Below are 27,389 nucleotides of genomic sequence, written 5' to 3' on the forward strand. Positions count from 1 at the left end.
TTTTCGTGATCATCTCTCAACGTAATTTCATGCGACATTTGAAGTTTGCTGACTAGACTAACCAGTCTTTTTCGATTAATTTTGATCTAATTAAAGGTCATTTGTAAGCCTAAGGCAGAATTTCCACTTGCAGAGAAATGGTTCGCTTGCGAAATATTTGCACATTTTTTGTCAAATGAAAACAGTCAACCTGAAATGATTTATTAAAATTCGATATAAATATGTAAATATTTCGCTAGCGAACCATTTCTCTACAAAAATCCACACCAAGGCTAAAACGAGCTAAGTAAAGCTGTAGAAAGGGAGAGTGGCGCTTTAGTGCGGGCATGGAAGTCATGAAGTCATATAATATGTCCATAATAATTCCCTATCATTCCATATCCATAATAAACATATATTGTACTATGTTTTTGGTGTATTTAAAAATTGTTACTGTAGCTTACACCCAAGGTTTTTTCATTGTCATAAAACTATGAATATTGTTTGCGGTTTTATCTGTATCTTTCTATTGTATCTTTGCAATATTTTACAGTTTTAAACCCTCTCGACGCTTTACTTCCCCAAAAAAAATATATCTTATTTACCTGAGGAGAAAATATTAAAATGCGCGTAAGACGACGATAGTACAATAGCCCTAATGAACGGCCATTGGGTAATTAATCCTGGGACACCGGTCTGGGATTGCGTAATCACGCACCGTAACTATGGCAACCACGAAGATTCAAACATGGCGGCCAATTTTGTGCATTTTGTACTGTATCTTGCTAATATCTTTATTTTGAAGGCATTTGACTCCTAACATTAAAGGATATATGAGTCCAAAATACACCTTAAGAAACGATTGTGCACCAGCGTTTATAGTGAGACAAAAGACAACAAGGCTTTTAAAAGTTATAAAAGAAAATGTCGTATCTTAAGTCAAAGACACGGCCTAAGAAATACGATAAGGTTTCAATAGAATTTAAGAAAGAGTACGAACGCTTATCTAAAAAGTCGAAAGTCGAATACGAATCCTTGGAAAAGAATGACAAAACGGAATTGCTACTTAGCGAGGGCCTTTCGGTTCAGAAATCTGTTCCGAAGCTAAAGGAATTTGCCCGTGCTAAACAAGGTAAAATAGATTATGTGGACCAAAATGAAAATGTATGTGTGAAAGACGACCAACCGGATACATTGGCTCGTAAGAAACCTCAAGCATCTACGAAAGGCAAGAAGGAGATTAGATTACAGAAGACGGAAGATTTAAAAACAAAACCCCGTCTACACGAGCAAGGAGTCGTGTCGATACGGCCGGATAATCCCGACCTTAAAGTTGTTATGCAGGGTAAGAAAATAGAGAAGAAATCTGAAGATAAAGAAGATGTTCAAACTGACGAAGGGAAGGTAATCACACTAAGCACAGTTGTGCATCAGTATGACACCCAGTAGATTTTGCATATACAGGGAAAAATTAGGAACGATTAAATGAGATGCCCCAGACAATCACACGTTTTATATCTCTCTTGCCAACATAACATACTATGTTATTTACCAGATCCTATAGGGAAATATTTCCCAAGGTCTCAGAAACAGGCCGAGGGACATGTTGAGACCAAGGGAAATATTTCCCGTAACATACTGACTGACTAAACTGGTAAATAATAGATTTATTTTTTTCTTGCGGTCCATTTGATTCATATTTTAGCGTTGGCTCTGTGCTTTTAAATCTTGTGCGGTCCGTACAGCCTCACACGAACTGCTCGCGTAGCTATGCAATTAGATTGCAGTAAACGCCAAAATATGAATTCGGACCGCAAGAAAAAAATATAAATCCTATATATCTCAACACATTAATACACTATTTAGCAAGGAAGCTACCAACTGGATTATGATGAGATGTTGCAGTTTTACAACTCAATGCCACCCTTTGATATTCCAACCACCAACCTTCCTGCAAAGTTTGCTATAACAGGATCTCAGAACACATCCATGCCAGTTTCTCTTGCTCAGAGAAATCCACCAGATGAGAGGGGTCTAAGTTCTGCCACCAGTAAAGGCACTCGATCATTAGTAGATGATGAACCATTTATCTTGCCATGGTAAGGATATTATTTATATCAATTCACCTTAAATTTAAATTTTCAAAAAGTTTAACATTATAAATTATAACCATATCACTTATATTAAGTAGTTTAGGACCTAGATTTCATTTTGTGCAAGTTCTCAGTTTAGACTTATATTTTTTCAACAAACAATGTATGTGATATATTTATGTATAATTATATTTTTGTATTGTAACCGATTACCGTAATTATTCGCCCCAGCCTTCATTGAATTTTTTGCATTTGCGATGAGGCATTTATTAGATGGTTGTATTAATTGCATTTACAATCAACCTCAAACAACTTTTAAGAATAGAAGTTACAGTATATGTCAATTAAATTATAATTATGTACGAAAATTGAACTGTTCACTGTCTTTTATTCATTGGCTAGACTAGTATGTATGTTTGAATGTCACTGATTTTACGACCATTAGTTTTGTAAAGAGCTAAGCAGCTAAGCTTAATGATGTCTAGCTAGGTTACCTAACACTGTCAAAGTTGCTGTACATAGTCACATTTCGCAATTTGTTTTAGTTAATCCAATGTTTTAAAAAAAACCTTTCTGAACACATGAATTTAATTAATAATTAGATTAGGATTCAGGTTAACCCTAATCATCCATAAACCTAATCTTAATCCGTAATCTCAAAGATTAAATTTGCGTAATTACTGAACATGGTTCCATAATTATCATAATTTCCGCGTTGCGTGAAATAGGAGCCTTGCAATTGGTGCAAGCCTTATTAACGCGTACACGTTTGAAAGTTGCGTTTGAATTATTTTTAAAGGTCCTCAGAAAGTAGTTCATCTGGTAGACGATCGTCTTGTCGGACAGCGTCGCGAGGTGATCGGGCGGAAGACCGGAGTGTGGAGGATGAGAAGTACAAACCCGTGTTCAAAGACGTTTTGTCGCGGCTGCAGTCAGGTGGTGAAGGTGAAAAGTTGAGCGTGTCTCAGCTGATTCAAATGAAACTGAAGCAGATTACAAGTGGAAACATTGACACGGTGGATCTGGACAAATCAAGTCACGCTTCTCATTTAGACGTGTCTGATAAGAACGAAGATCTAAAAGTGCATTCTGGTGAGTTAGGTCTCTAAAGTTGAATCGCAAGGTCTATGGATATTTTGTTTATAGATAAGGCTGTAGTACATCTAGTTATATATCACTATTTATTTATTATTATAGCCATATTATAGCTAGCTAATAAGCGCATCCCAGTTAACCCAACTAAAAAGACAATATTTCCCCCAAACATGTTTTCATTGTATCGGTTATAATTGTAGTAATATTGTAAAATACTTTAATATTACACTCTCTGACTGGTCTCAACATATTGAACTACATTACATATACGTTTAAAGATAAATTTAGGCCCTCTTTACATGGAGCAAGTTATCCCGGCTAGGCGAGGTAAAAAGCGCATCACATCAAATGCTTTAACTGATTTGTCTTTCATTATATGCAGTTTTCACCTCGCCTAGCCGGAATAACTCGCTCCATGTAAACAGGCCCTTTAAAGGGAGCAACTAATTTTTTTGCCATTAACTCTAATTAAATTTGTTGTTTAGAAATAGAGACGACAGACAAAGGAGCCCATGGTGGTGTGATCAGCGGTAAATCGTCTGTAATCGCCGATGAAAAAGAAGATTCAGAAATCCCTCGTGAAAATGAGGCAACTGCTGCACGTGAAAAAGGAATAGGCGAGGTATGTTGACGTAAAACGATAATAGCTCAACTAAATTCTTATCGAATGTCGTATAAAAGCTGCCTAAAAATATAATGCAAAAATTAAAGAAAAATATAGAAATATGTTAAGTAAATTGGCTACTGCATACTTATACGTGGTGTACCTACAGGCTAATTTACTTATTTCATGTCACCATGCAAACGTACAAGAATATTAGTAATATATATGTTATTGAAAAGTAGCGAATATTTATGAACTGTGAAATTATGACAAATACGCCTTAGCTCATTTCAATCACAAAGTAAAAAAAATACACCCTGTATATATCTACATCACAATCAACACATCATATACACTCTCTCATAGGTGTTTTGCTCGATACTTATGTGCACACGGCCGTCGTTTTCGAGCGTTTTCAAAATCGTTTTTATCTGGTTCTTCGCTTTGTAAATGGATGGTGTTTAAAATCATTTCGTCATGAAAATGAAAATGAAAATGAAAATGAAAATGAAAATGAAAATGAAAATGAAAATGAAAATGAAAATGAAAACGCTCGAAAACATTACTGTGTGCATATAGTAAGCATATCTAAAACAACCTGATTTTTGCCCGATATATTTTCATTCCATGGATTACGTTTCCTGTGTTTGCCTCATAGAAATAATAGATATTATGATATTATTTATATATTATGTCTACACGTCTATTATTTCTATGGTTTGCATATTTACTTTAAGGCCCAACCAACAGTTCACTTTGAACAATTAATTGTTAGGAGGGCGAAATTGAAGGCGAAACATTAAGCAAGGTACAGGTAAATCTTGAAGATGATTCATTTGTGCCTGAAGAAGCTGGAGAACCTGTGCGTGAAAAAGATGAAACAACGGATGAAGTCGAAGAAAGAAAAAAGACAGCGTCTGGTTTGGCTAAAGAATATCCTCCGCCTACCTTACAGGTTTGGAATTTAATGTGTTTTTAACGAATGGCTCCAGTGTATTTGCGATCAGTTTCGCTTTTTACAGCTACGCTTCACGAGTTGCCGAGTGATAAGCACAACTGATCTCATAATACACTGGATGTTGCAACGACCCATATGCCTATCACAAACGAAGTCAGAATCGGAGAACTTTCGTGCTTCATGCTTCAATTTGTATCAAGTTGTAGATCATAAATCTCGTGGCTAATAGCAACGCCCGTAATTTTGTTTATGGCATTCTTAAATGTTATATGTTGGGTTCTCGTATTTATTATAAGAATTCGTTTTCCGCCCTGGCAAGTCTCCAACTACGATAAAGAAATCCTTTCTTTAAACTTTAGGCTTTTTAACGCAACTGCATTTTCCTTAGGTTTTGATATGTGAAGTTTTAGGGCTATATCGTGTTCAGTTTTAATGCAAGTTTGCCATGCTTTCTAGGATTTGTTGCTTCCACTAAAGGTCACGGCTTCGGATATAGTCAGCATTTCAGGCAAGAAGGCCGAGTTTGTTGAAAGGCCAGGCGTTCAAAGTAAATATATTGTCTCAAGACCTGAGACAGCAGGAAATATTCAGCGTGAAGTCACTTTCCTGTCAACCTGGCAAGACAAAGAAAAAGCCACCTCAGTTAAGGTGGGGCTTTAGTTTTAGGAAAATGCATCTGTTTTGTCGTGCCTGGCTGAACAAGGAGGAATTTTGTTTTAAACGAATCGATATTTTTTTACATTATTCATGCAAAGCTAATCGGAATGCCTCAATTTTTAATACTTCATTAATCCTTCACTGATCATTCATAACTATTCACTCGTTTGCTTCTGTCAAGAAAAAGAGAAAATTGCACTTAAAACTCTCTGAAAAACTGCAAGCAAGAACCGGCTTACAACTGATTTACAACTGATTCACACTTAATAAGAATTAACAGGAAGGGTGACCTACTCCTTTTGCATATGACGTCATGAGTTGTCGATTGTAGAAACATTGACTGTGTGAAACGTCATCTTCCTAATTCCTATCATGCACCAATCGCTTCCTTTCATTTTATTTCATTCGTATCTCAAGGTCGATGAGAAGGCCGGAATCAATATCCATCATTTTTGCTCACAAACGAACAGCGTGGAGTTACCAGCTCACCTCACTCGGATATCCAGAGATATGCACACTGTGGATAAACACAGGGTCGTAGCTCACCGCTATAGACCGAATTCTCAGGTATAATAATATATACAGAGAATGTGTGACAGGTATAATAATATATACAGAGAATATACAGAGAATGTGAAACGCCATTCTAATGTCTTAAATATGAATCCAATGTGAGAATAGTCTCAATCTAACTGACTATTAACTAAACTCATTATTCTTTTCCTTAACTAATCCCCACTATAAATTGCGCCTAAGAGCAACTTCGTTCCCGGTGCCAATTTCCGTGTTTCCCTAAGGTAAACAGGGAACGAGGTTGGGATTTTGTATAGTTTTTATCGCTATGGTTTAAAAAACCGTTTTGGTTCCCATTACCTCTTGGTAACACCGGACACCATTTTGGTTCACATTACCTCTGAACGAACATAAACTAGATCTCTTGAGTCCTGTCTTGTCAGAGAAGCTGTAACCCGCATAAGCTATAGGCTAAATGATTAAACCTTCAACTGACGCTTTACCCAATTGAATTTTAATCCTAAGACCCCAAAGGGAGAATGGCAACAATCTTTGTTCTCTCATTTTAAGGAATTTTTAATTCAAATTTGCTTTGCGCATCGGTTTCCTCAGATGTGGAAACTGCTCAAAATTGTTATTCCAAATTTTCCCGGACATTATCTCTTTCTTGTTCATACGAAATTGATTTCCACTTTAAAATAATCATTTTGATATTTCAAAGATACGCATGATGATGTAAGGAGCCAAAATCTGGAACTGATCAAAAGTTATTTCATTGTTATTTAGGACCCGCTCCCTCGCGCGTTTCCTATATCCGACGCTGTTCCGGGCTGTTGTGAACACATAGAAACAGATGTAGACTGGACGCAGGCTGCTGGTGACTACGAGCTAAAAAGAAAACTATCAGACGTTGCTCGTGGTATCCTAAAGAATGCCGGACGTGATGAAGAAACTTTGGAAAATTTACAGAAAGTTGCCAAAGATCTCGTAAGCAAAGCCGCAGTACTACGTTCACGTACTATCTTTCTTCGTTCACGTACTATCTTTCTTTGTTCACGTACTATCTTTCTTTGTTCACGTACTATCTTTCTTTGTTCACGTACTATCTTTCTTGTTCACGTACTATCTTTCTTTGTTCACGTACTATCTTTCTTTGTTCACGTGCTATCTTTCTTTGTTCACGTACTATCTTTCTTTGTTCACGTGCTATCTTTCTTTGTTCACGTACTATCTTTCTTTGTTCACGTACTATCTTTCTTTGTTCACGTACTATCTTTCTTTGTTCACGTACTATCTTTCTTTGTTCACGTACAATCTTTCTTTGTTCACGTATTATCTTTCTTTGTTCACGTACTATCTTTCTTTGTTCACGTACTATCTTTCTTTGTTCACGTACTATCTTTCTTTGTTCACGTACTATCATCTTTCTTTGTTCACGTACTATCTTTCTTCGTTCACGTACTATCTTTCTTTGTTCACTTACTATCTTTCTTTGTTCACGTGCTATCTTTCTTTGTTCACGTGCTATCTTTCTTTGTTCACGTACAATCTTTCTTTGTTCACGTACAATCTTTCTTTGTTCACGTACTATCTTTCTTTGTTCACGTACTATCTTTCTTCGTTCACGTACTATCTTTCTTCGTTCACGTACAATCTTTCTTTGTTCACGTACTATCTTTCTTTGTTCACGTACTATCTTTTTTTGTTCACGTACAATCTTTCTTTGTTCACGTACAATCTTTCTTTGTTCACGTACTATCTTTCTTCGTTCACGTACTATCTTTCTTCGTTCACGTACAATCTTTCTTGGTTCACGTACAATCTTTCTTTGTTCACGTACTATCTTTCTTTGTTCACGTACTATCTTTCTTCGTTCACGTACTATCTTTTTTTGTTCACGTACTATCTTTCTTTGTTCACGTACTATCTTTCTTCGTTCACGTACAATCTTTCTTTGTTCACGTGCTATCTTTCTTTGTTCACGTGCTATCTTTCTTCGTTCACGTACTATCTTTCTTTGTTCACGTACTATCTTTCTTTGTTCACGTACTATCTTTCTTCGTTCACGTACTATCTTTCTTTGTTCACGTACTATCTTTCTTCGTTCACGTACTATCTTTCTTTGTTCACGTACTATCTTTCTTTGTTCACGTACTATCTTTCTTTGTTCACGTACTATCTTTCTTCGTTCACGTACTATCTTTCTTCGTTTACGTACTATCTTTCTTTCCTCATGTCAGTTCATACTAGTCCCCACATCATAATATTATACTGTTATTATAGTTTTCAGGCATTTCCGATGAACCTTTGACGGTCGAAGGAGTGAAAATCGTCGTTAAAGATGATTCGACAAGGTACTGTAGTGCATTTTATTCAGATTTGTATGCTTTGCATTCCGTGTTTATTTTTATATTTGAAAGCTTCAGCCGTGACTACGACTGTGAAATTCATCTTTTTCGCGCTAAAGTTGATGCTGTTTGCTTACGCCATCCGACGAAACTCTAGGTCGTTGACGTTTTAGCTACGAACTCGTACTAAGAATCTCCTCGACGAGGAGGTTTACACGATGACGTCATGACGTAACCACTTTGTATTTATTATACGAGGCTGAGGCCTAGTTTATACGTCACATTTTGGTCGCGTCGAATGCAATTCAAACAATAGATAATGAGATGATAATGAAGCTTAATGAGGTTTATCATCTCATTATCTATTGTTTGAATTGCATTCGACGCGACCAAAATGCGACGTATAACCTAGGCCTGACAATTCTGAGAGTCGTGTAGACACTACTGAGGCTTTCTTTTTATTTTCAACTTCTACCCTGCACCCGCCGTTACAAAGTTAAGATATGTTCACACGACCCAGTTTTGCCGAACTCAATTCACCTCTGATGGATTTTGACGTGCAATGTATATGTACAAAAATCAACTGCTTTCGCAATAACACACCAATACATGCCATACGTCAGAAGTAAATTGGATCTGACAAAATTGGATCGTGTAAACAGACACATAGACTGACTGAGTGATGTCTTTGAAGGTTTTACTGGACACCGGCACCACCTAAACTTCACCTTTCGCCGTCAACAATTCGTGATCAGATGTTTCCAGCCTATCAAGGCGCACCTGTGCTAAAGGCGAGCACGGAGACTGAGTACGAGACTGTCCAGGGGTCACCAGAGGATTCCGATGAAGACGAGGTCAGCTTTGATAAACTAGACCCTGAAGATGCTGAAGCCAGACAGAGGTGGGTTGATATTAATGATAGCGCAGACGAAAACTTCATCTTGAACGACATACTTGATTCCTGGCAGCTAATAGCTTTTTATATTGTTTGTTTCATATCAGAATTTTTATTTCTTTTTCATTACTGTATACTGTGTACGAAAGAGCGATCGTCCCTCTGCATGGGAGAACTTGTGTTTCTACCTTTGTGTTTGTTCGAATACAACCAAAAAGTGCAATTTTCAATGTACAGCTTATTCCCTTTGAAACTTGCACGAACATGTTCGCATGCACGAATTCACGTCTTCTTAGCTCTCTTGCAAGTAACGTTCTACGTTGCTTAATAGTAATTCCACTGCTCACAAGAATCACAAAGGCGATTATATCAGATGGATTTTTCACAACTATATACCGCTTGTGTCTCAATATTTGTATGTTTCCACTTACGTTTTCCTTAACCATGCAGCATCAAAATTCTTATCTGCTGAGTTCGTCTACAATATTTGACCAATAATCCGTCATTTTGCCCTCGGGTGAGATTCTTCCGTGAGGTGCAATATTGTACCCGATGAATGACGTAACTTGCTGCTATTTTTGTTGTCTTAGAGTTCTCCAACGTACCCATGGTTCTCTCTCAAACATCATGGATGATTTGTCCCGTAAACCAGTGAAATCACTGACTGGGGAGAATCCTCGTGCTTCCCATGTCGATGTCGTGGATAGAGGTAAAGGTAAGTTTTCTGGGAGTCCTCCTGACAATTCTAGTAAAACGAGAGCGGCATAAAATACTGTAAACGGTAATAATTCGTCTTTAATGTCTGCATCGACGCGGAAACGTTTGATATAGTTGGTGCAACATGACGTTTCTACTTGATAACTTGTGCCGGGAACGACAGGATGAAAAGGCAATAGAGGCACCCCTGCACCTCGTTGAATTAAACACAAACATTAAACTCAATATTCAGTAAATATAGGAAAACGGTACAGTTGCGTGTATGAAATATCTGTGATTCCCGTTCTTACCAGCAGAAGGTGTCGATGAAAAATTCTTATCCGTTTTGGATGTTCGTCGTCAAATGGCGAAAATCAAGGATTCTCTGAGGTGCTCTGTTGTGGGAAATACAGAACCTGATGACACGGAGCTGTTCTCGGGGGTAAAAACACAAAGGTTGGTAGGCCTGGCTTTTAACAGCTAAGAAGACTTTGGTTTTTAACTATATACCATTAGGTCGAACTGTGATTTTGTTTTTGTTTACAATCTTCGAAATCTGTGGTTACACAGACGTATTTTTTTTTGGTAGAAGACAACATTCACAACCTGATCTCAGTAATGAACTAAGTTTATGTTTTGACACTGGCTACAACGCTAGTATGCAAGAGGTAAGTTATGGTCGTTGCTGTGCAAAGTAACAATTACATGTTATACAGTATATATATTCTAAATCTCATAGTTTTGTAGTCTCATAGTTTTAATCTTCTCACAGCCTTTTACTTTCACTTTCATTTTGAGTGGCAATTGGATTTCAATGGTTTGGAAGTAATTTACAACAAAAAGACAACCTGACTTGTTTACACATTCTTTGTTTAGCTTGGAGAACAAATGAGTGCACTTGAAGCTATAAAAATGGAGAAGAGAATGCACCATCGAAGCGAGACCCCAATTTCTCCAAAGGTACAGAGTACATACGTAGTAGGTATTATCACAGTTAATAGAATATACATGGTTTGGAGACTAAATACAAGTACAATACAACTCATTAACTATGTTATTGTCCAGGTTTATGCAAAAATGGTTCCTTTCTCGTCACGTGTCTATTGTATTTTAGTCAAATTTACCAATGGCATTCGTCTTGCTAAGCTAATCGACCTTGACTTGAAAAATATGTCAATTAAAAGATTCCTATTTTTTTATCTGTGCAATACAATAAACATGCGAGGGGAAAGGAACAATTCTTGCATAAATCTACCTCAACATAGTGAATGAGTTGTATTGTAGTTCTATGTGGTCTCCAAACCATGTATGTTTTATTAACTGTGATATTATTATGTGCTTGTCTGGCTTGGCAGGTTTCAAATGATCCTCCACTATAGTGTCAACATATAAAGTCAGTAAGGCCTATTTTACACAGCTAAATTTCCTTTCACAAATCTTTTCTCCTGTTGCATGCAAAGAAGTGGACGAGTTGTTAATGTATATTGTTTTCAATGTTTTGTACTTGAGTACACTCACCTTTTTAGCATTCATATTTGTTCTTTGTCGCTTCTTCTAGACTCGTCAATTTAATTGGCATAATAGGGGTTTTAAACGAAGAAAAATAAGTTGCAACTTACTGTATATAAGACGCGACCTCGTCGTATAAACGATACAAAATGGCGTCTTAGATAAGACACTGTCGTCTTATGTAAGACAGGCTGGGCAGGCTGAGTGGACGAGTTGTTAATGTATATTGTTTTCAATGTTTTGTACTTGAGTACACTCACCTTTTTAGCATTCATATTTGTTCTTTGTCGCTTCTTCTAGGCTCGTCAATTTAATTGGCATAATAGGGGTTTTAAACGAGGAAAAATAAGTCGCAACTTACTGCATATAAGACGCGACCTCGTCGTATAAACGATACAAAATGGCGTCTTAGATAAGACACTGTCGTCTTATGTAAGACAGGCTGGGCAGGCTCGTATAAACGAACAGCTCGCGTCTTATGCAAGTTACGACTTATTTTCTCTCGTATAAATAGCCATAATATCACAGTACTACAGGTCCAAACCAAAGCAAGCACAAACATATAAATCTTGTCACTTTGCTCATTCTGTTTCATTTCAACCGACCTACAATATTGTGAAAGAAAGCTCACATAGAGTAGTTCCACATTTTAGGCAGGGAGAGCAATGGTAATGTTAATTTGAGAGAGCTGTATGGAATGGACAATATGTAGTTCTATTGTTGCTGTAATTGTTTTTCCTGCATTTCAAAGTCGCTACAGTGCATTGATCGATATAAAATTTTATCATTTTCAGATTGAAACTTATGGTGAAAAACAGGACTCGTTTGATCTCTCTTCGTCATTAAATGCTGGTAAGTAAAGTACGGAAGGCCCAAACCCTAAATTCGTATGCCAATGTAACTAAGTGCAAAGTTTTTTTACAAAATGTTTGGTGATAGAACTGGTTAAAGAAAAACCTAGGTTGAGAATATGATTCACAACACGAGGTGGATGGCCTGCAACTAAAGTAAATATATTAACTTTTCAGATTCATTTAAAGTTGAGACGGAACAGACAGACAAAATAGATATTGGAACAGAGACGGCGTCTGTTTTTACCTCATCGAGTAAAGCTGTTTTTTCTACGCCAAAACCTGGGTATATGATCATAACAAATATTCAGCTATATTTCGATTAGAATTTTCGTTAAAGCTCAGGGGCCGGTTGTTCAAAAATCGATTAGCTTAACCCTAGGTTAAAGCAAATCTTTACATACATTAAAACAAATCTTTACATTACAAATTGAATATCTTTTTTCATAAGTATTTTTTGGACTGATAGAAGTCATATTTTCTAAAATTTTAAACGAGCAGTGGTTCAGAAACACGTAAACTAAAACACTGGATTAAAATTTAATCCAGGGTTAGCTCTAACCTAGCTTTGAACAACTGTCCCCGGAATGACCAATATAGATAGACTTCAATTGCGCGTATTCCAGTCGTTTATAGAGGTCAATCTTTGACGGCGCCCGCCCACCATCTTTGTTCCTCGAAATCAACGTTGCGATTGACTTCAACCATCTGGAACAAATTGCTAAAATACAAAAGAATAGAGTCGCTTCGCGCGAAAAATATCGCTAGTGGAAAACTGGCTTAGAAAAGATGTGAGGTCACATGAGTAGGGAACAACCATGATAATAAAGGGTTTTTAACAGTACCAAAAATCTGTCTTTCTATTTTTCAGTAAAATTTCTCGCAAGCCTCAGTTGTCCTATGTCAGGCGAGGAAAGAAAGATGTTATGACTGAAAAAGAACGTCTTCGGAGAAAGAAAGTGAGGAGAGTTCTTTGCATGTGGATCTCGTAGATGGCCGGTAGCATATTGGCAGCATCATTTACATACCTATATCTTAGATTTTAATTTAGCACGAACAGTATGTAGCTTATTTGTGAATTGAACAATCCTTTGCTGCCCGCGTCGTTCACACAGTGCTGCTTTAGACCGAAGAAGTTTAACCCCCTGCAGCCGTTGCCCAACCCTGTTGTACCGCAAGTCATTGATGTATATCACTTGAGTCAGGAACAGTTTCTAGCTGTTTCCAGTTTACATGTTTTGTGTGCTCTTCTTTCGCGTAACGTTTTATTTGTTCGCCTGTGTGTTTACAGTATGCCACATGGTTTTCTGTAGATAATGAGGAGAAAAGTGCAGGCGATGTTAAGTGAACCACCTCGGGTTATTAAAAGGTATGAACGCAAGAAAACTCATCAAAGACACGCTCTAAAAACCTACTTGGCCTGGGAAAACATTCATTCCAATGATACTTGTGACGACCAAAAAGCGTCCGAGTAAATTGCTCTGAATGAATTGAAATTTAACGTGCACATTTCCAGCGCAGACGGCTGATGCTTTTTCTCTTTGTTTAATAGATCAAAATCATTGCAATTTTTATCCAATGAAAGGTAAGTTTATGGTTCTATGTGAACAGCAGCGTCGTTTTCAAGATGATTATCAGGTATTGAACAGAAATAAATGTGTATATAAATAAAGTTTTCGAAATATTTTCAAATAAAGATATCGGGTTTGCGGGTGAAGTGAAAATATTTTGTGATTTTTGTATTCAATGTATTTACCGAGAAAGCTTCTAATCCGTTCCAATAGCAAATCATCATTTGTATTTGCAGGACATCTCATTTCTCGGTTTACGTGTTCCTTATCACACTATGCACTAACATACACTGCTTGATTTTAAACTTCAAGAAGTCTTTAGGATAAACAAAGGTTTTACTTTTCTATAGAGGGCTGACTCGTTCACGAAGTCTTCCTTGTTTGTTCGATTATAAAGTTTTGGATAACGAAAACATGTAAGCATAATCTTGATGTCTTATCTCTCTCAGCAAACTATTTTTGCTTCAGGCATGTGTGGGTGATGTTTATCCCAAGTTATCATTCCAGCTGTATTAGAGTTCAGTGAATCTTATCTACTTACGTCATACCAGGCTCGTTCAAGTTAGCTAAATTTCCCCCACTCGTTCAGACTTATATTTTCAGCGGACAACTTACATAAAATTGAGAGCAGTGCGTAAAACGAAAAGTTTTTAAATTTTTATGCGAAGACCGCTGGAAAACTGAGCCCTCTGTACTGAGAGGAGGTTTGCCGAATATGAGCAACGTGTACGTTGACTTGTTTCTAGGACTGGTGATGATTTATTCTTCTGGGTTCAAGATGAGTATTGGTACAAATGGCTTGATGAGGTTTATCCACCAAGTTTGGCGACTCCAGATATTCTCAGAGGTAATTCAACACCTATCACTCATTACTTCATGTTTATGGGTCGCTCTATAGTTTCTGAAAAGATTCCAAGGTGTATCTAGGTAGTGGAGTTTTCCAGATCACGGTGCCACCGATTATTCCATGAAATAGACCTTTCTCAATGCGAAAGGGCTGATGTTACACGACGTTTGATTGGTCCATTAGTTTTTCAGAGCCAATCAAACTCCGTGTAATATCGCGTGACTTCATTATGAGAAAAGTCTTTTAAGTGCTTAAGTGATTTCTTCTGTATTTCGTGTAGACATAAAAAGCAGCTTATCTGACGTTGAAATACCAACCAGGTGCGTTTAATAAATAGCCTAATGTATTTAAGCAAAATTTCGCACTGATCTACATTTCATGGAGTGTTTTTAATTTCTTGTAGTGCCATTTCGCCCAATATTTTGGACGAAGTTGAAGTAATTGAACCACATGTTGATGAGTCAAGCAGACAGCTTTACGAGGTATATTGAGTCTCATATATATTCTTCATGTAGAATGACCGAATGATATCGAATCGATCTTTAAATGCGATTGTTGGAGGTTTTCTTAATCTCTATGGACAGATGATTCCATACAAAATGTTCTAAGGCAATAAAAAATAGAAAATAAGACATACACGTGTTACGTGAATCTTATAAAAATACCAGGCCTGATTACTCACCAACTCAATAATTATGGTCTATCCAATTAATAATCAAGTCTAATTCTTTCCCAGGACCTAAAGAAGGAGGTGGAAAAGATTTCTGATTTGATCGACGAGGCGGAGAAACAAGAAACGCTTGCCTTATATTTAGCAAGACGAGGGGCAATCTACCGAAAGGTTTGTTCTTTCCGCATTCCGACCAAAATCTTTGCATAAAGTTAGAAAAAATGCGATGTGTATCTACTAGGTAATACATATATAGGCTTAAGCTATATACCTAGCTATATAACCTTCCCCACGTCTGATAGTGAATCTTTGTTTCTACCGTAGCTGGGTCATGTTAAGAAAGCCTGGGAAGACCTTGAACGGTGAGTTTACATAACATGCATGCTTGTTTAATATACCATTACGGCGAGCAGGTACAAAAGGAGGACGCTTGTAGAGATTCGTTTGCAGTCACTCATTCTTGACATAATAAACTGACTAGATAGACTTATAAACTTTAAACATATAAATATAAACTTTGCGAGAATGCCTTTCGTAAACTTTTACACCAAAAACGAGGTCATGCAAATTTTTTTGAGATCACAAAATAGTAGGCCATTTTGAGACCCCATGAATACTGTAGCAATGGAAGTGGCATTCAATCAGCAAATTCCCATAAAAAACATCCAATTTAATGGTACTACAACTGGCTGAAAAATATAGCTATGTACGTAAACTTGCCATGCATTTTGCCTCTGCCTTAAATTTTTCGCTATTTGAGAATGATAGAAACATACCCACTATTGCGGTAGTCTAGCAGATAGTAATTGGGATTTCATGTCACTAAGTTTAATAAATTCTTTGTTTCTCATACGCTATGCTTCACAGCTCGATCGAATTAGAACCCCAACTTTTAACCAATCGTTGGCACCGACATCTATTGCATCTTTTGAACAATAACCCAAAGGTGAGATCAATGGTTATGCATGTTCCGTGAACTTTAAAATGTAGTGTCGATCGAAGTTGCAACTTGGGTTTTGCCGACAAACCTAATTACAGGTTCTTGAATTATGTGTTGAAGAAATATTGCTAACGACCTTCGTTTGCGTGTTTTAGAAAGCGTTGGAAGATTTAACTTACATAACGAAGAAAAACAGCAATATCGTGAAAGTATTTTTATCAAAGTGAGTGCTTTGATTTATTTATAGAACGAAAATGAACAAATCTCGGGCTCATGAGCTAATGTGAACATAAGGCAGGGTCATAACCATCCAACCAAAAGAGCACTACACCAATCTCACTTTTCTTATAGTCTTTGGCATTTAGCACTATGCATTGATGATAGGACGTGTTTTTTTTGCTTTACGCGTCAATTGATATACTCATAAAACGCAAGGTATTTGGTATGTCATGTACTTTTAGGGCGGAGATCTACAAGAAACAGGGTGACAGCACAATGGCGATCCTAAATTATTCTCAGGCCATCAAACTGAATCCTGGCGATGCTGACGTCTATTATAACAGAGCGGCGTTGTTTCTAGACGTACGAATAATTCACTCATTCAGTTATTTCCTTCTGCATGGACACACACTGTGTTCATGCAGAACATGATAGCGATTGGGGTTTTTGAATATTTTCATTCCTTGCAGAAAGGAGACGTTGTTCTTGCCTTGGAGGACTATAAGAAAGCATCTGAGCTACAACCCAGCAGAACAGATGCCATGTTTTACATTGGTAAATACAATTTCAACCAAAAGTAAGTTTCCTCCGAAAAGAATTTGGACATGCTTTAACTGCTTGAATTAAACACTGTTTCAAAATGTTTCACTTGGAAACTCAACTATCGAATGCAGGATTTTTTTTTAATTGTAAAATTTTGCTAAAATGTTAAGCATGGTTCAACCGCTTGTTGTACTTGTAAACACTATAAGAAACATGTTTGCACTCTTAAATAGCTACCAATAATCTGTTATCTGTACTGAAATGCGACTGGTCCGATCTCGCCATGTTTACCGTATAAAGGAAAGCCTCTAAGGGGCTGTTTACATGAGCCCGGTTACCCAAGATTCAACGAAGCGTGAGATGATTTTGAGGTATTGAACTGAGCAGATAACATGATCCTGGCAGTCGTATAATCACCACAACAATAGCATGTGCTTGTTTGGTGTCATCATAGATTCGTTGAATCTCGGGTAACCAGGCTCATGTAAACAGCGCCTTAGTTAAACATTTTTAGTTGTGGTTAAAATTCTTAATTTTTAGAATTATGTATAACTTTTTCCGTTTTCAAGTCATTGGCCGGCTGCAGTGAAGTGTTTTACAGCCATGCTAAAGCAAGATCCTTTAGATGCAAAAGCGTACTTGTTCCGGGGAAAGGCCTTTGCAAAACAGGTAAAAGTTCTATTGGTGTTGTATTCATGATGATAATAAATTAAATTAGAGAGATAATTATTGCACTACAAGTTTAGCTATAACAGTTGTTGCAAGTTGTAGAGCTATAAAGTAGCTTCTGCGCATGGTCGCGTGGCAACCAATCTTTGATTGGCTCATGCCCTTCCGGAAATTTCTTAGTCTTCCAATGGGATCTATCCATGAAGGGCGCTTTCTTTTCAGGTGCCAAAATGGTCAAATCGGTGATATTTTGAAACGAAAAAGAATATTTCGTCACGAAAATAGCGTTGAAACTGTATTTTCGGGCTAGGCAGATGTAAATAACGATACACTTGAATCCAAATTCTTGAATCACTCTAAAATTCAAGCAATCTGTCTGCACTAAAATACAACAGCAGGTCCAGTTTTTATCGTATATATAGATAGGAAAGCTTAAAACCTTGTTTATCGCAGGGAATTTTCAAGCCAGCCCTCAAAGACCTTTCGTCAGCTTTACATTTGGACCCAAGAAGTAGCGAGGCTTTCTTTCATCGTGGCTGTTTACTTCGCAAGTAAGCTAAGATGATTTTGCTCCATCGATTGTCTGTTGTTGTTGTTGTCGTTAATGCTGTTGTTGCTGTTGTTGTTGTTGTTGTTGTTGCTGTTGTTGTTGTTTTTGTTGTTGTTGTTGTCTTATCGTAAGTAAACCATATTTCTTGCTGTCAGGATCAACCCTCAAAAGGCTATTCAAGATTTAAGCGTATCGTTGTTATTGGACAGCAGCGTCGATAACGTGAATGCGTTTTTACATCGCGGAATTATTTACACAGACTTAAAACGGTAATAATTATTATTCATCCTCGTAGAAAAAATCATTGTTTACAGATGACTTCCTAAGCTATTTGTACGTCTAAATTATGTAATTGAATTTAGCAATTAGTCGCCGAAGGCGAGCGGTGAATACAAGCCAATTTTCACTTAATTACAAGCTAATTTTCATTTATAATTACTTCTTCAATTTCTCATTCCAAAAAAACACACACAAAAAAGCTATAGTCACCGACCAGTGACTATCACTTCAAAGACAGTAAAACTTGACCAATCAGAATGCAGGAAAATCAATAGTCACCTCGAAATTTATATTAATAGAGAGCTACACTAATAGAACATATGAGTTACATGATTGTTGATTTTTCATTCCTTTTTCACACACTGGACCAAATACCTTGGACGTTTTCAACAATCGCAAATATTTAACCACACAATCTCCATGATATATACACTGTTTTGATTTTATAATCTCGACAATTCAAAAAAATACTCTTATGTCTATAATACCCCGGGTTAAATGCGGTACTTATCATTAACCTAGCTTAATGCAAATAAACTATAACAAAGAACATGCTGTATGTAATTTAATCTTTTTGTGGGTTCGCCAGAGCTGAGAATTTAACAACAATATAAATGATATAATCTTAGTATTAATAATCAATTATCAATAGAATACAAAATCCTCTTTCTATTTCCAATTTATCTCTGTTTATCTTTGTTTAGATGGGACGAAGCCGTTTGTGATTTTGAGTTTGCATTACGACTGGACAAATGCATTGCCTGTGCGCATGTCAATATCGGGCTCATCATGATTACAAAACATGAGAGTTATGGCAGGTAAACTGATTATGATCACTGAACTCAAGAAAGACTGGAACGATTTATCCGTCGCCATTTTGAAGCCGAATCTAAGGCCGCCATAGCACGTCACGGGTCGAAAACACGTCGCCCCATTTTCTCTTGGTGAAAATCTAAATAGAATAAAGTCTGGAGAGTTTCAACCAGTGGCGTAACTGGAACGATAAATTGGGGGGGGGGGTAATATTCATATATCCAGTTCTGCCCTACGCATTTCTTTTGTAAGTGCAATAGCTTAAAATTGCAAGAATTCGACCGTAGGGGATTCCCTTCACCGATCACAATTGAAAAGAAAATCGAGCGAAAAATTTCTCTTCGATTGAAAAACTAGTGGATCGAAAACCGACTGTCTCAAATCACGGGATGTGCAACAATTTTTTTTTGTAATTCCCTTTTTTTATTTCTATTTTCAGAGCAATCAAACGGTTTTCAGCTGCAGTTCGTGTGGATCCCACCTACGTGCGAGGTTATGTTTGTCGCGCTGAGGCTTATGATAAACTTGGCCATGTATGTTTCTTTCTTTCTGATTATGATGTGGTTGGAGTCTCGATCCAACGTATGAGGAAAAGGGGGGGGGGTGGTTAACCTGGGTAGGGGTCCGCATTGCCCGACTCTTATGTTGATTCCATTCTTCGCAGCTGAAAGAAGCCATCGATGATTTCACTAGGGTGATTCACTTAAGACCAGTGGTTGCTGATCACCGCATGTCGAGGGTGAGTGCGCAATGAACTGTCTTTAGTGTGTTGCTTGTTAATGCAGTAGATATTTGTAGTCCATAGAGCTATGGATAGAGAACCATACCTGAGAACCAAACCCACTTTTAAACTGCGAAAAACCACTGGCGGAGTGACGGGTGGGTGGGTAAAAAGGCGCGCAAAACGCCTTCCTAAATTTGGCATTTAACCGTCATTTTTAGTCTGAAACTCCACGTCGAAACGTGGTTTGTTGCTCGCTTGTTTGTGTGACATCAGTTTGATACCAAATTTCAATCAATAAGCTTCACAACAGCTAAATTTTTGTTGTTTTAGGGCAAACTTCTTCTGAAGCAAAACAAATTAGAACTCGCAAGTTTCCACATCAGGTAAACTGACAGTTCTTGTTTCATTCATCAGTGATCGCGACGTATTTATTTTTAATATGCTCTTTTGTTAACAGGCAAGCAGCTGAATTGAGTCAAGGTCTTGGTGGTTCAGCGACACAGCAAGCTATTGTTCACGCCTTTTTGCGTGATTATGACAAGGTACAGAGCAGATGTACAATGAAATGTATACGACTTCAGCACATTTTGTAACAACCAGCATTACTTTGCGTTATTTTCTTCGATTAGATAACCTTAAATGTTTTGTATAAACTAGGCTTTAGAACCCATGCACTTATTCCACCACCTATATGCCTTAGTAAGACGTCTCCAGCGAATCTTTTAAATCTCAAGACGTACCTGTTCAAAGTTCTTACTACATTTACAGACCCCTAATTGTGTATTATACGAATAAACTTTTATTTTCCTAGAGATCAGTCACACAGTAACATAATCTCATTTATTTTCCTTTCAGGCGATAGATATTCTCACGCGAGCAACGAGGATCACTCCCACTACGACGATGCTCATATTACTTGGCAAGACGTGCATGAAAGCCAAGGAGTTTGAGAATGCCATCGCTAGTTTCAAGAGAGCCATTTATAGCCTGGTAAGAACAAAGTTTTTCTAATGTATTCACAGCGAATTGGTCCAGTTCTATCAAGAAGATTTACCAGCGCGATAGAAGGCGATGTTAGAGTTTGGTAGCAGTAAAAACTGTAAAAGGGCTCAACTAAGAGTTCTATAACAATAGACCCTGATCTTTAAATTGATATAATTATTTAGTATTGACTGTATACGTTTGAATTATATTAATCTGAAATTATACTGAAATATTTCTAGACGCCTTGGCATCCGCGTATCCAGATGCCATTAGAAGCAGCCACAGTTTACTTTATGATTGGAACATGCTATACAGAGCTGAACAATCCCACCAGTGCATTGGACGCTTTCAATAATGCCATTAAAGTCAATCCAGATTATGCCGAGGTCAGTAAGAATATAGATTAAAGATTTCCTCTCCACGTGACCTCGTGTACTTGTATATTATTATATCCTCTATCAACCAACTAACTAGCCTTCCTGGAAAATTTACTCACGCGGTTCACGCATATCACAGATGAGAACGGCTTATTTTCAAACGATTTGCCATTTTAAATATTTCTTGCTTCGGAACTAGTAGCTACATCTTATTTAAGCTACGATTTTTCTGTCTTTGCAGGCTTACTACAATCGTGGTCTCACCAAAATGAAGTTAAAACATGCAAAGAGTATTCACGATTTCAATAGAGCTCTGGCTATTAATCCGAAATTATTCCAGGTTTGTTTTTCTCGGCAAGTGCAAACCGCGGTTTGAAGAGCAATGTACGTTCGTGTTATGTATATAACAAAGTTTTGATGTCTCAAAATGTGTCCTCTCTATGGACTCACAAAACAAAGAAATCTGCTATATATGTCTTCTTGCAACACTCATGTCCAAAATGGGAAGATTGTTCTTCAAATGAAAAGGCAATTTCCAAAGCACTTGCAAAAATCCGCCTGAAAATCGCACATATTCTGCAACTTTGCATTTTTGTAATAACTCCATATTGTAAAAATACGCTCTATGTATGGATATTACAACACAGCTAAATCTATGTCAAACACTCCATGATCTTCTTTGTGCAGGCGTTTTTAAGTCGAGCGGCATATTACGGTACAAAAGGACGATTTTCAAAGGGAATCATGAACTGTAATGAGGCCATAAAACTTCAGCCAAGAAGTGTCCGCGCTTACTTGTACAGGTAAATATTCGTATAGACAATAGTCTGATACTATCGGGGTGCCATTTCAACCCATATTCTATTCTTAATGTTTCAGAGGTGCTTTGAAATTTCACATCTCAGCATATAAGCTGGCCGTTCGTGATTTAACCGAAGCCATCGCCATTGATTGTACATGTTTATTGGCTTACTTCAACCGAGCTGTTTGCTATCAAGCTATGAAATACTATCAGAAGGTGAGATAAGAAGAGAATATCTCTTTGGACACTCTAAAAAACTTTACTTAATCGTTAATATTAAATTTGGCTGATGCAAAGTTTTGAAGCCTGGCTCACACCAATCAAAAGCTTATAGAAATCAGAGGAAAGCAACTACAGTGTGAATATACTTCGATATAATATTTCGATAAAATAATTTCAAAATAATTTCAAATAAAATAATTACTTGCATTTCTATTTTCAGGCTTTGATTGACTACAGCACGGTATTGTTAAGTAGTGAGGAACTTGACGTTAAGGTAATGACCATATTTACAGGATTTTATCAACATCCATAATTTTATTAAAGTATTAGATAACCAACTATATTGATAAAGCATACCTACCACACCCTATATACCATGTCCTACAATACCCAACCATATCCTGTCATACCCTATGCCCCCCATACCTTTTCATACCCCACCGTACCCTATCATACCCACCATACCTACCATATCCCATCATACCCTATCCATATAAGAATCCTCACCTACTCTACCGTGGAAAGAAGTGATCTCGGGTTGCGTTGACTATGGATGTGTTTCTCATTGATTTAGGTTTTACAAAACAGGGGTCTTCTTTACCTGGATATAGACGATATGGACAATGCCCTGATGGACTTTTCTCAAGCTGCGAAAGTATGAATAATTTCTTCTTACTGTGTACTTTGTGGATATAATTGACCTAAAATTATAAGTTTATTTATTTACCCAGGTCTCACCGAACAACCCAAAAATTCTCCACACGCTTGGATTGTGTTATCACAAGTAAGACTCGCTTTTGTTGTGTCTTTATAAACTCTGCCATTTGTTTGAACGGACGCCCTTCTTTCCGTATACCCGCTCCCATACATTTTCATATGTTCAGGTTGAATCGTTTACAAGACTCCGTCAAGTCATACACAGAGGCGTTACGGTGTGATCCGTTCTTCAAAGAGGCTTACATTGGACGTGGGAATACTCTGATGGACTACGGTCACAATGTTGCAACCCGTTATGCAAGGTAGGGGCGCTGTATGTTGTCATTTGTTTTTTTCATCTATGTCATAGGAAGTGAGGGAGAGGCAGAAAGAGTAACCTAAGAAGGGACAATATTGGGTTGTAAGGGATAGGGAGAGGACATGAGGACAAGCAGCATGAGCAGTGTGGGGCAGGGAGCAACCTGAGAATGGGGTTGGCGTGGGCGTTGGGGACATTGAGGCAACTTGAGGAGCAGCGACATTTTTAGCCGGGGAAGGGGGTAGGCGGGATAGCGTGGGTGGTGGGGGGAAGAAGGGCAACCTAAGGTGGGCAGCATGGGCAGTGAGGGACAAAGGGAGAAACACAAGGAGAGGTATGTGCAGTTGCGGACTATCGTGGAGAGCTCAAGCGCTAGTGGTGGCAGGCGGGGAGGGGGGGGGGTAGCTTCGACAGACATTTACTAAGGGAAGTATCATTTTGTTGTTATTGGGAGCAAAATATAAGTATTTGTGTCAACATAAATCAGAACAGAGAGCATGGCTTGGTCTTCTCCAACTTGTTTGTTAAAACGCCCGTGACCGCTAACTGAAATTCTTCATCAAAATTCAATTTAAGGTTTGACTACTTAAAGGCATTGCACATCGATCCATTATGTTTGCCAGCTCGAGTAAATCTTGCCTATAATTTACAGGTGAGACACTCGTACTTCTATAATAGAACAATATCGTCCGTAGTTAGTAGTGGAAATTACACTGCGATGGAGGTTTTTTTAGGACCCTCCTCCCTTTTTTTCTTCTGGAGGAAAAGCTTTACAGGGTGTCACAACCCAATGTGCATGCGGGGTTCCAGAATTCGCGTCTTGAACTGATATGAAGATGGTTATATCATGATTAGGTTGAAGGGAAATTCCAGAAGGCGTGGGATCAATTCACTGCTGCACTCAATATTGATAAAAGTAAATATCGAATATATTAGTTGTTCACGTACCTTGCTTTTTTTCTATTTGGTCGAGTGTTTGACTTGCGGATGTCTTATTAAACCTCAAACTAATGATTCGTTGTTTTCATTCCTAAGATTTTCAGGCAGCTTTAGAAGGTCGGGCGATTGTCAATCTTCAAATGGCCAACACGTTCGCTGCCTTTGTTGACATGAACGACTGCTTGAAGGTAACTTAATGAATGAGTACTATAATTATTAAATGATGCAAACCATGCACTCTCCCTCGTGAGGATAACAATAGCTCTGGCCGACAAACTTTATACAGACGATTGTATATCAGCTGTTCCTATCACAAATTTTCGTTTATCACAGATCATATTTTACTGATTTTACCGTCACGTACTACCATGCATCCATCAATACAGTAATAGTTTTACGATTTAATATATAACACACATTCGGAAAAACCATGGCTCAGCGTGGCATTGCAAGCATGCAACTGTCTAAAAAATACAGAACCAAACGTCTCAAATTTTTTTTTGTATATATTATATTTTGTATGTATATTTTTTTAGATTTCAAAGACTGCAGAACTGTTAACTAATAGAGGCGTTGTTCAACAGGTTTGATGAATAGTTTTTACATTTAATTTGTTCTTTCAAAACTTCAAACTTTGGACTTCGCGATATAACGGAAGGGTTTCATAATGCCTTCTATTATGCTGTTAGATGTCGGGCAAATTGTCTATAAGAAAAAGTGTGTGTCACTATGTCAATGAGTGATTTGTGTTTTCTTAAGCATTCGTACAGAGCCAATTTTTAACGTTAACCAGTCTGTACGTAAACAATAATCCATCATCCCTTCTTAGGGTGTAAAATTTAATGATTTGAAAGGACCTCCTTAAATGGATCGGCTGTAAATGATAATTTCAGCTCTCTCATACTTCACTCACACAAATGACGAGCAGGTTATAATTGTTCACATATTTTCTATTCCAGTTCATGGGTGATACGGTAAACGCGATGCGAGATTATCAAGCCGCAATACGTTTGGAACCGTGTTATTCCTTGGCTTATTACAACGCGGCTAATCTCTACTTTAAACAAAGACAGTTTCAACAGGTAGAGTCTTCGCCAGGTTTTAATAATGACACGGGACAACTTCACATTGGAGAACTTAACGTGATCAGGACGGCAGCAGCTGACAATAAAAGAATATAGTAACTTATGAATCAGTTAGATGCCTTTCCTGTCTTTGTGGCATGTTTACTCTGTTCTGAGATATGCACTTGTCTTTTTTCTAGGCTTTATCCTACTATGAAAAGGCGTCGTCGTGGAATCCACAAGATGAAAGCGCCGTACTGAATGCTGCTATTACTAAGGTTGGTCACGTTGTTGTTACCATGTCCTAGGTGGTCTCGCGCTCATATTTTAGCCAATCAACGATCAACACGGTTGTTTCATCCATTTTGAAATTTAATCTATTACATCTTTTGTTACTCTTTATGAAACTATTCGAAATTTTGTGATTATGTTTAGTTATAAGAACAATAGCTCTCACAACAATTCAATTTGAAACCGAAAAAAGTATATCGCAAGAGATATCAAGTTGTTTCAACCGAGAAATTTATTTTGTATGATAACTAGCTCCAGTCCTTTCTCGCCATATTTGACAGCTGAGACCGGTTGTTCGAAAGGCGTTTAGCTTAAACGGTCTCTTATTAGGGGCAAATATTTCAAAAATAATTTAATTAACATCAAGCTCCTGTATCAAGCCCTTATGTGTATGGACTTTTTCCCTGGCGTCCTGGAAGACTAATAAAGGCGTATATATCAATGCTTTGCTATCTGTCTCTAAACGCTTACTTATACTTATTATTAGGTTTTACTAAAGCAGTTCGATTCAGCACTATGTGATTTCCAAAAAGCAAGTGAGTAGTAGACTTCAGCTGTTATACCATTAGATAAACATCTGATGCCTTGCAAAATGTATGCGGTACCTGTAATGGAAATGGAATCGTTGATAACATATAAACTGTTCATATTTTGTTTTAGTTGAATTAAGTCCATACTCAGCTCACATTTTTCTCAATCGTGGCAATCTGTATGCCTCACTTGGTCGGTATGAACAAGCAGAAAATGATTACACTCATGGTATGATTTTATGTATACATCTATAGCTTTATAAACAGGCTTTGACATATCTACAGAAAAATTACAATATAAATTTATATTTCTGATTTAAAAGTTTATTCACTTTAATTACTTTTTTATTGACTTTTTTTCCCATTTTGCCTAAACTTGTTTTTGGTTGCATATTTTAAATATGTCAAGGCATTTTAAAAAACTTCGAAATACATTATGTTATTAAATGATGGGATTCATTAGCCTTAAGTTACCAGTTTTCTTTTGTTTAAGTTTGACGTCATGTCCGATTTGACTTCATCTCCGGTAACTTTAAAGGCTAATAAATCCAGCAAGATGTATTGCAAAGTTTTTTAAAATACCTTAAACTTTTGATATATCCAAAATCCGCAACTATAGTATAGGCACTTTAAGCCAATTAGAAACTGAATTGGAGGGCCAGTGCCAGTTCTTTTCTATTGCATGTGATGATTTGTGAACCTGAGATGGGATAGCATGTGAACATTTGCCGACAAAAGCAATAAAAAGGGACTGGCACTGGTCATTGATTCGGCGTTAAATTGAAATTGTCATGAAATATCGTGGCGAATAACCGTCAATTGTCGTTCCAATCTAAATAGAGTTCACCTGTTTGCATTATCTCTCTGCAGCGTTAGAGCTCAGACCAGGTGATGCGCTGACCTACAAACGGCGTGCTGACGTGAGAGGAAAATTGTCCAGGCGAGAGGAAGCCATTGAAGATTACAAAATGGCGATCGTTATTCAAACTAGTGCAAAGCAAAGATAACCTTAATTTTAACCACTAAGATTTTTCTAAGAGTTGAACGACGTTTTTTAAAGCAAATTGTTAATATATATATATTGTGTATAGTATTTATTCATGTAATTTTAATATGTGCAGATTATAAATTATATGGTAGAG

General features: G+C 37.3%; 1 protein-coding gene across 2 annotated transcripts; it reads left to right on the plus strand.

Annotated features, from left to right (window-relative positions):
• Window positions 1-738: 738 nt before the first annotated feature.
• Window positions 739-27,331, plus strand: LOC114536089. Of its 2 annotated transcripts, none has more exons than XM_028557440.1 (55): window positions 739-1,383; window positions 1,846-2,078; window positions 2,872-3,164; window positions 3,653-3,789; window positions 4,547-4,726; window positions 5,186-5,377; window positions 5,804-5,953; window positions 6,686-6,886; window positions 8,183-8,253; window positions 8,942-9,148; window positions 9,733-9,857; window positions 10,153-10,294; window positions 10,428-10,506; window positions 10,715-10,798; window positions 12,142-12,199; window positions 12,376-12,484; window positions 13,070-13,157; window positions 13,512-13,567; window positions 13,751-13,783; window positions 14,120-14,185; window positions 14,516-14,616; window positions 14,897-14,936; window positions 15,020-15,098; window positions 15,353-15,457; window positions 15,611-15,648; window positions 16,154-16,232; window positions 16,382-16,449; window positions 16,688-16,808; window positions 16,916-17,022; window positions 17,558-17,657; window positions 18,111-18,208; window positions 18,363-18,476; window positions 19,191-19,304; window positions 19,739-19,832; window positions 19,964-20,038; window positions 20,354-20,406; window positions 20,481-20,565; window positions 20,879-21,013; window positions 21,247-21,393; window positions 21,626-21,724; window positions 22,072-22,187; window positions 22,264-22,402; window positions 22,629-22,682; window positions 22,983-23,063; window positions 23,140-23,192; window positions 23,293-23,427; window positions 24,000-24,075; window positions 24,279-24,339; window positions 24,459-24,550; window positions 24,899-24,946; window positions 25,322-25,444; window positions 25,627-25,704; window positions 26,205-26,253; window positions 26,378-26,476; window positions 27,118-27,331. In XM_028557440.1, the coding sequence occupies exons 1-55, from the start codon at window positions 904-906 to the stop codon at window positions 27,252-27,254; spliced, it is 6,177 nt and encodes a 2,058-aa protein (XP_028413241.1). In that variant the 5' UTR covers window positions 739-903; the 3' UTR covers window positions 27,255-27,331. The 2 variants fall into 2 exon arrangements, with proteins under 2 accessions (XP_028413241.1, XP_028413242.1); XM_028557441.1 differs by having other exon boundaries at window positions 10,156-10,294.
• Window positions 27,332-27,389: the final 58 nt, after the last annotated feature.

This window comes from Dendronephthya gigantea, unplaced genomic scaffold (genome assembly GCF_004324835.1).
Source record: "Dendronephthya gigantea isolate DGI-Jeju-01 unplaced genomic scaffold, DenGig_1.0 000130F, whole genome shotgun sequence".
NCBI lineage: Eukaryota > Metazoa > Cnidaria > Anthozoa > Malacalcyonacea > Nephtheidae > Dendronephthya > Dendronephthya gigantea.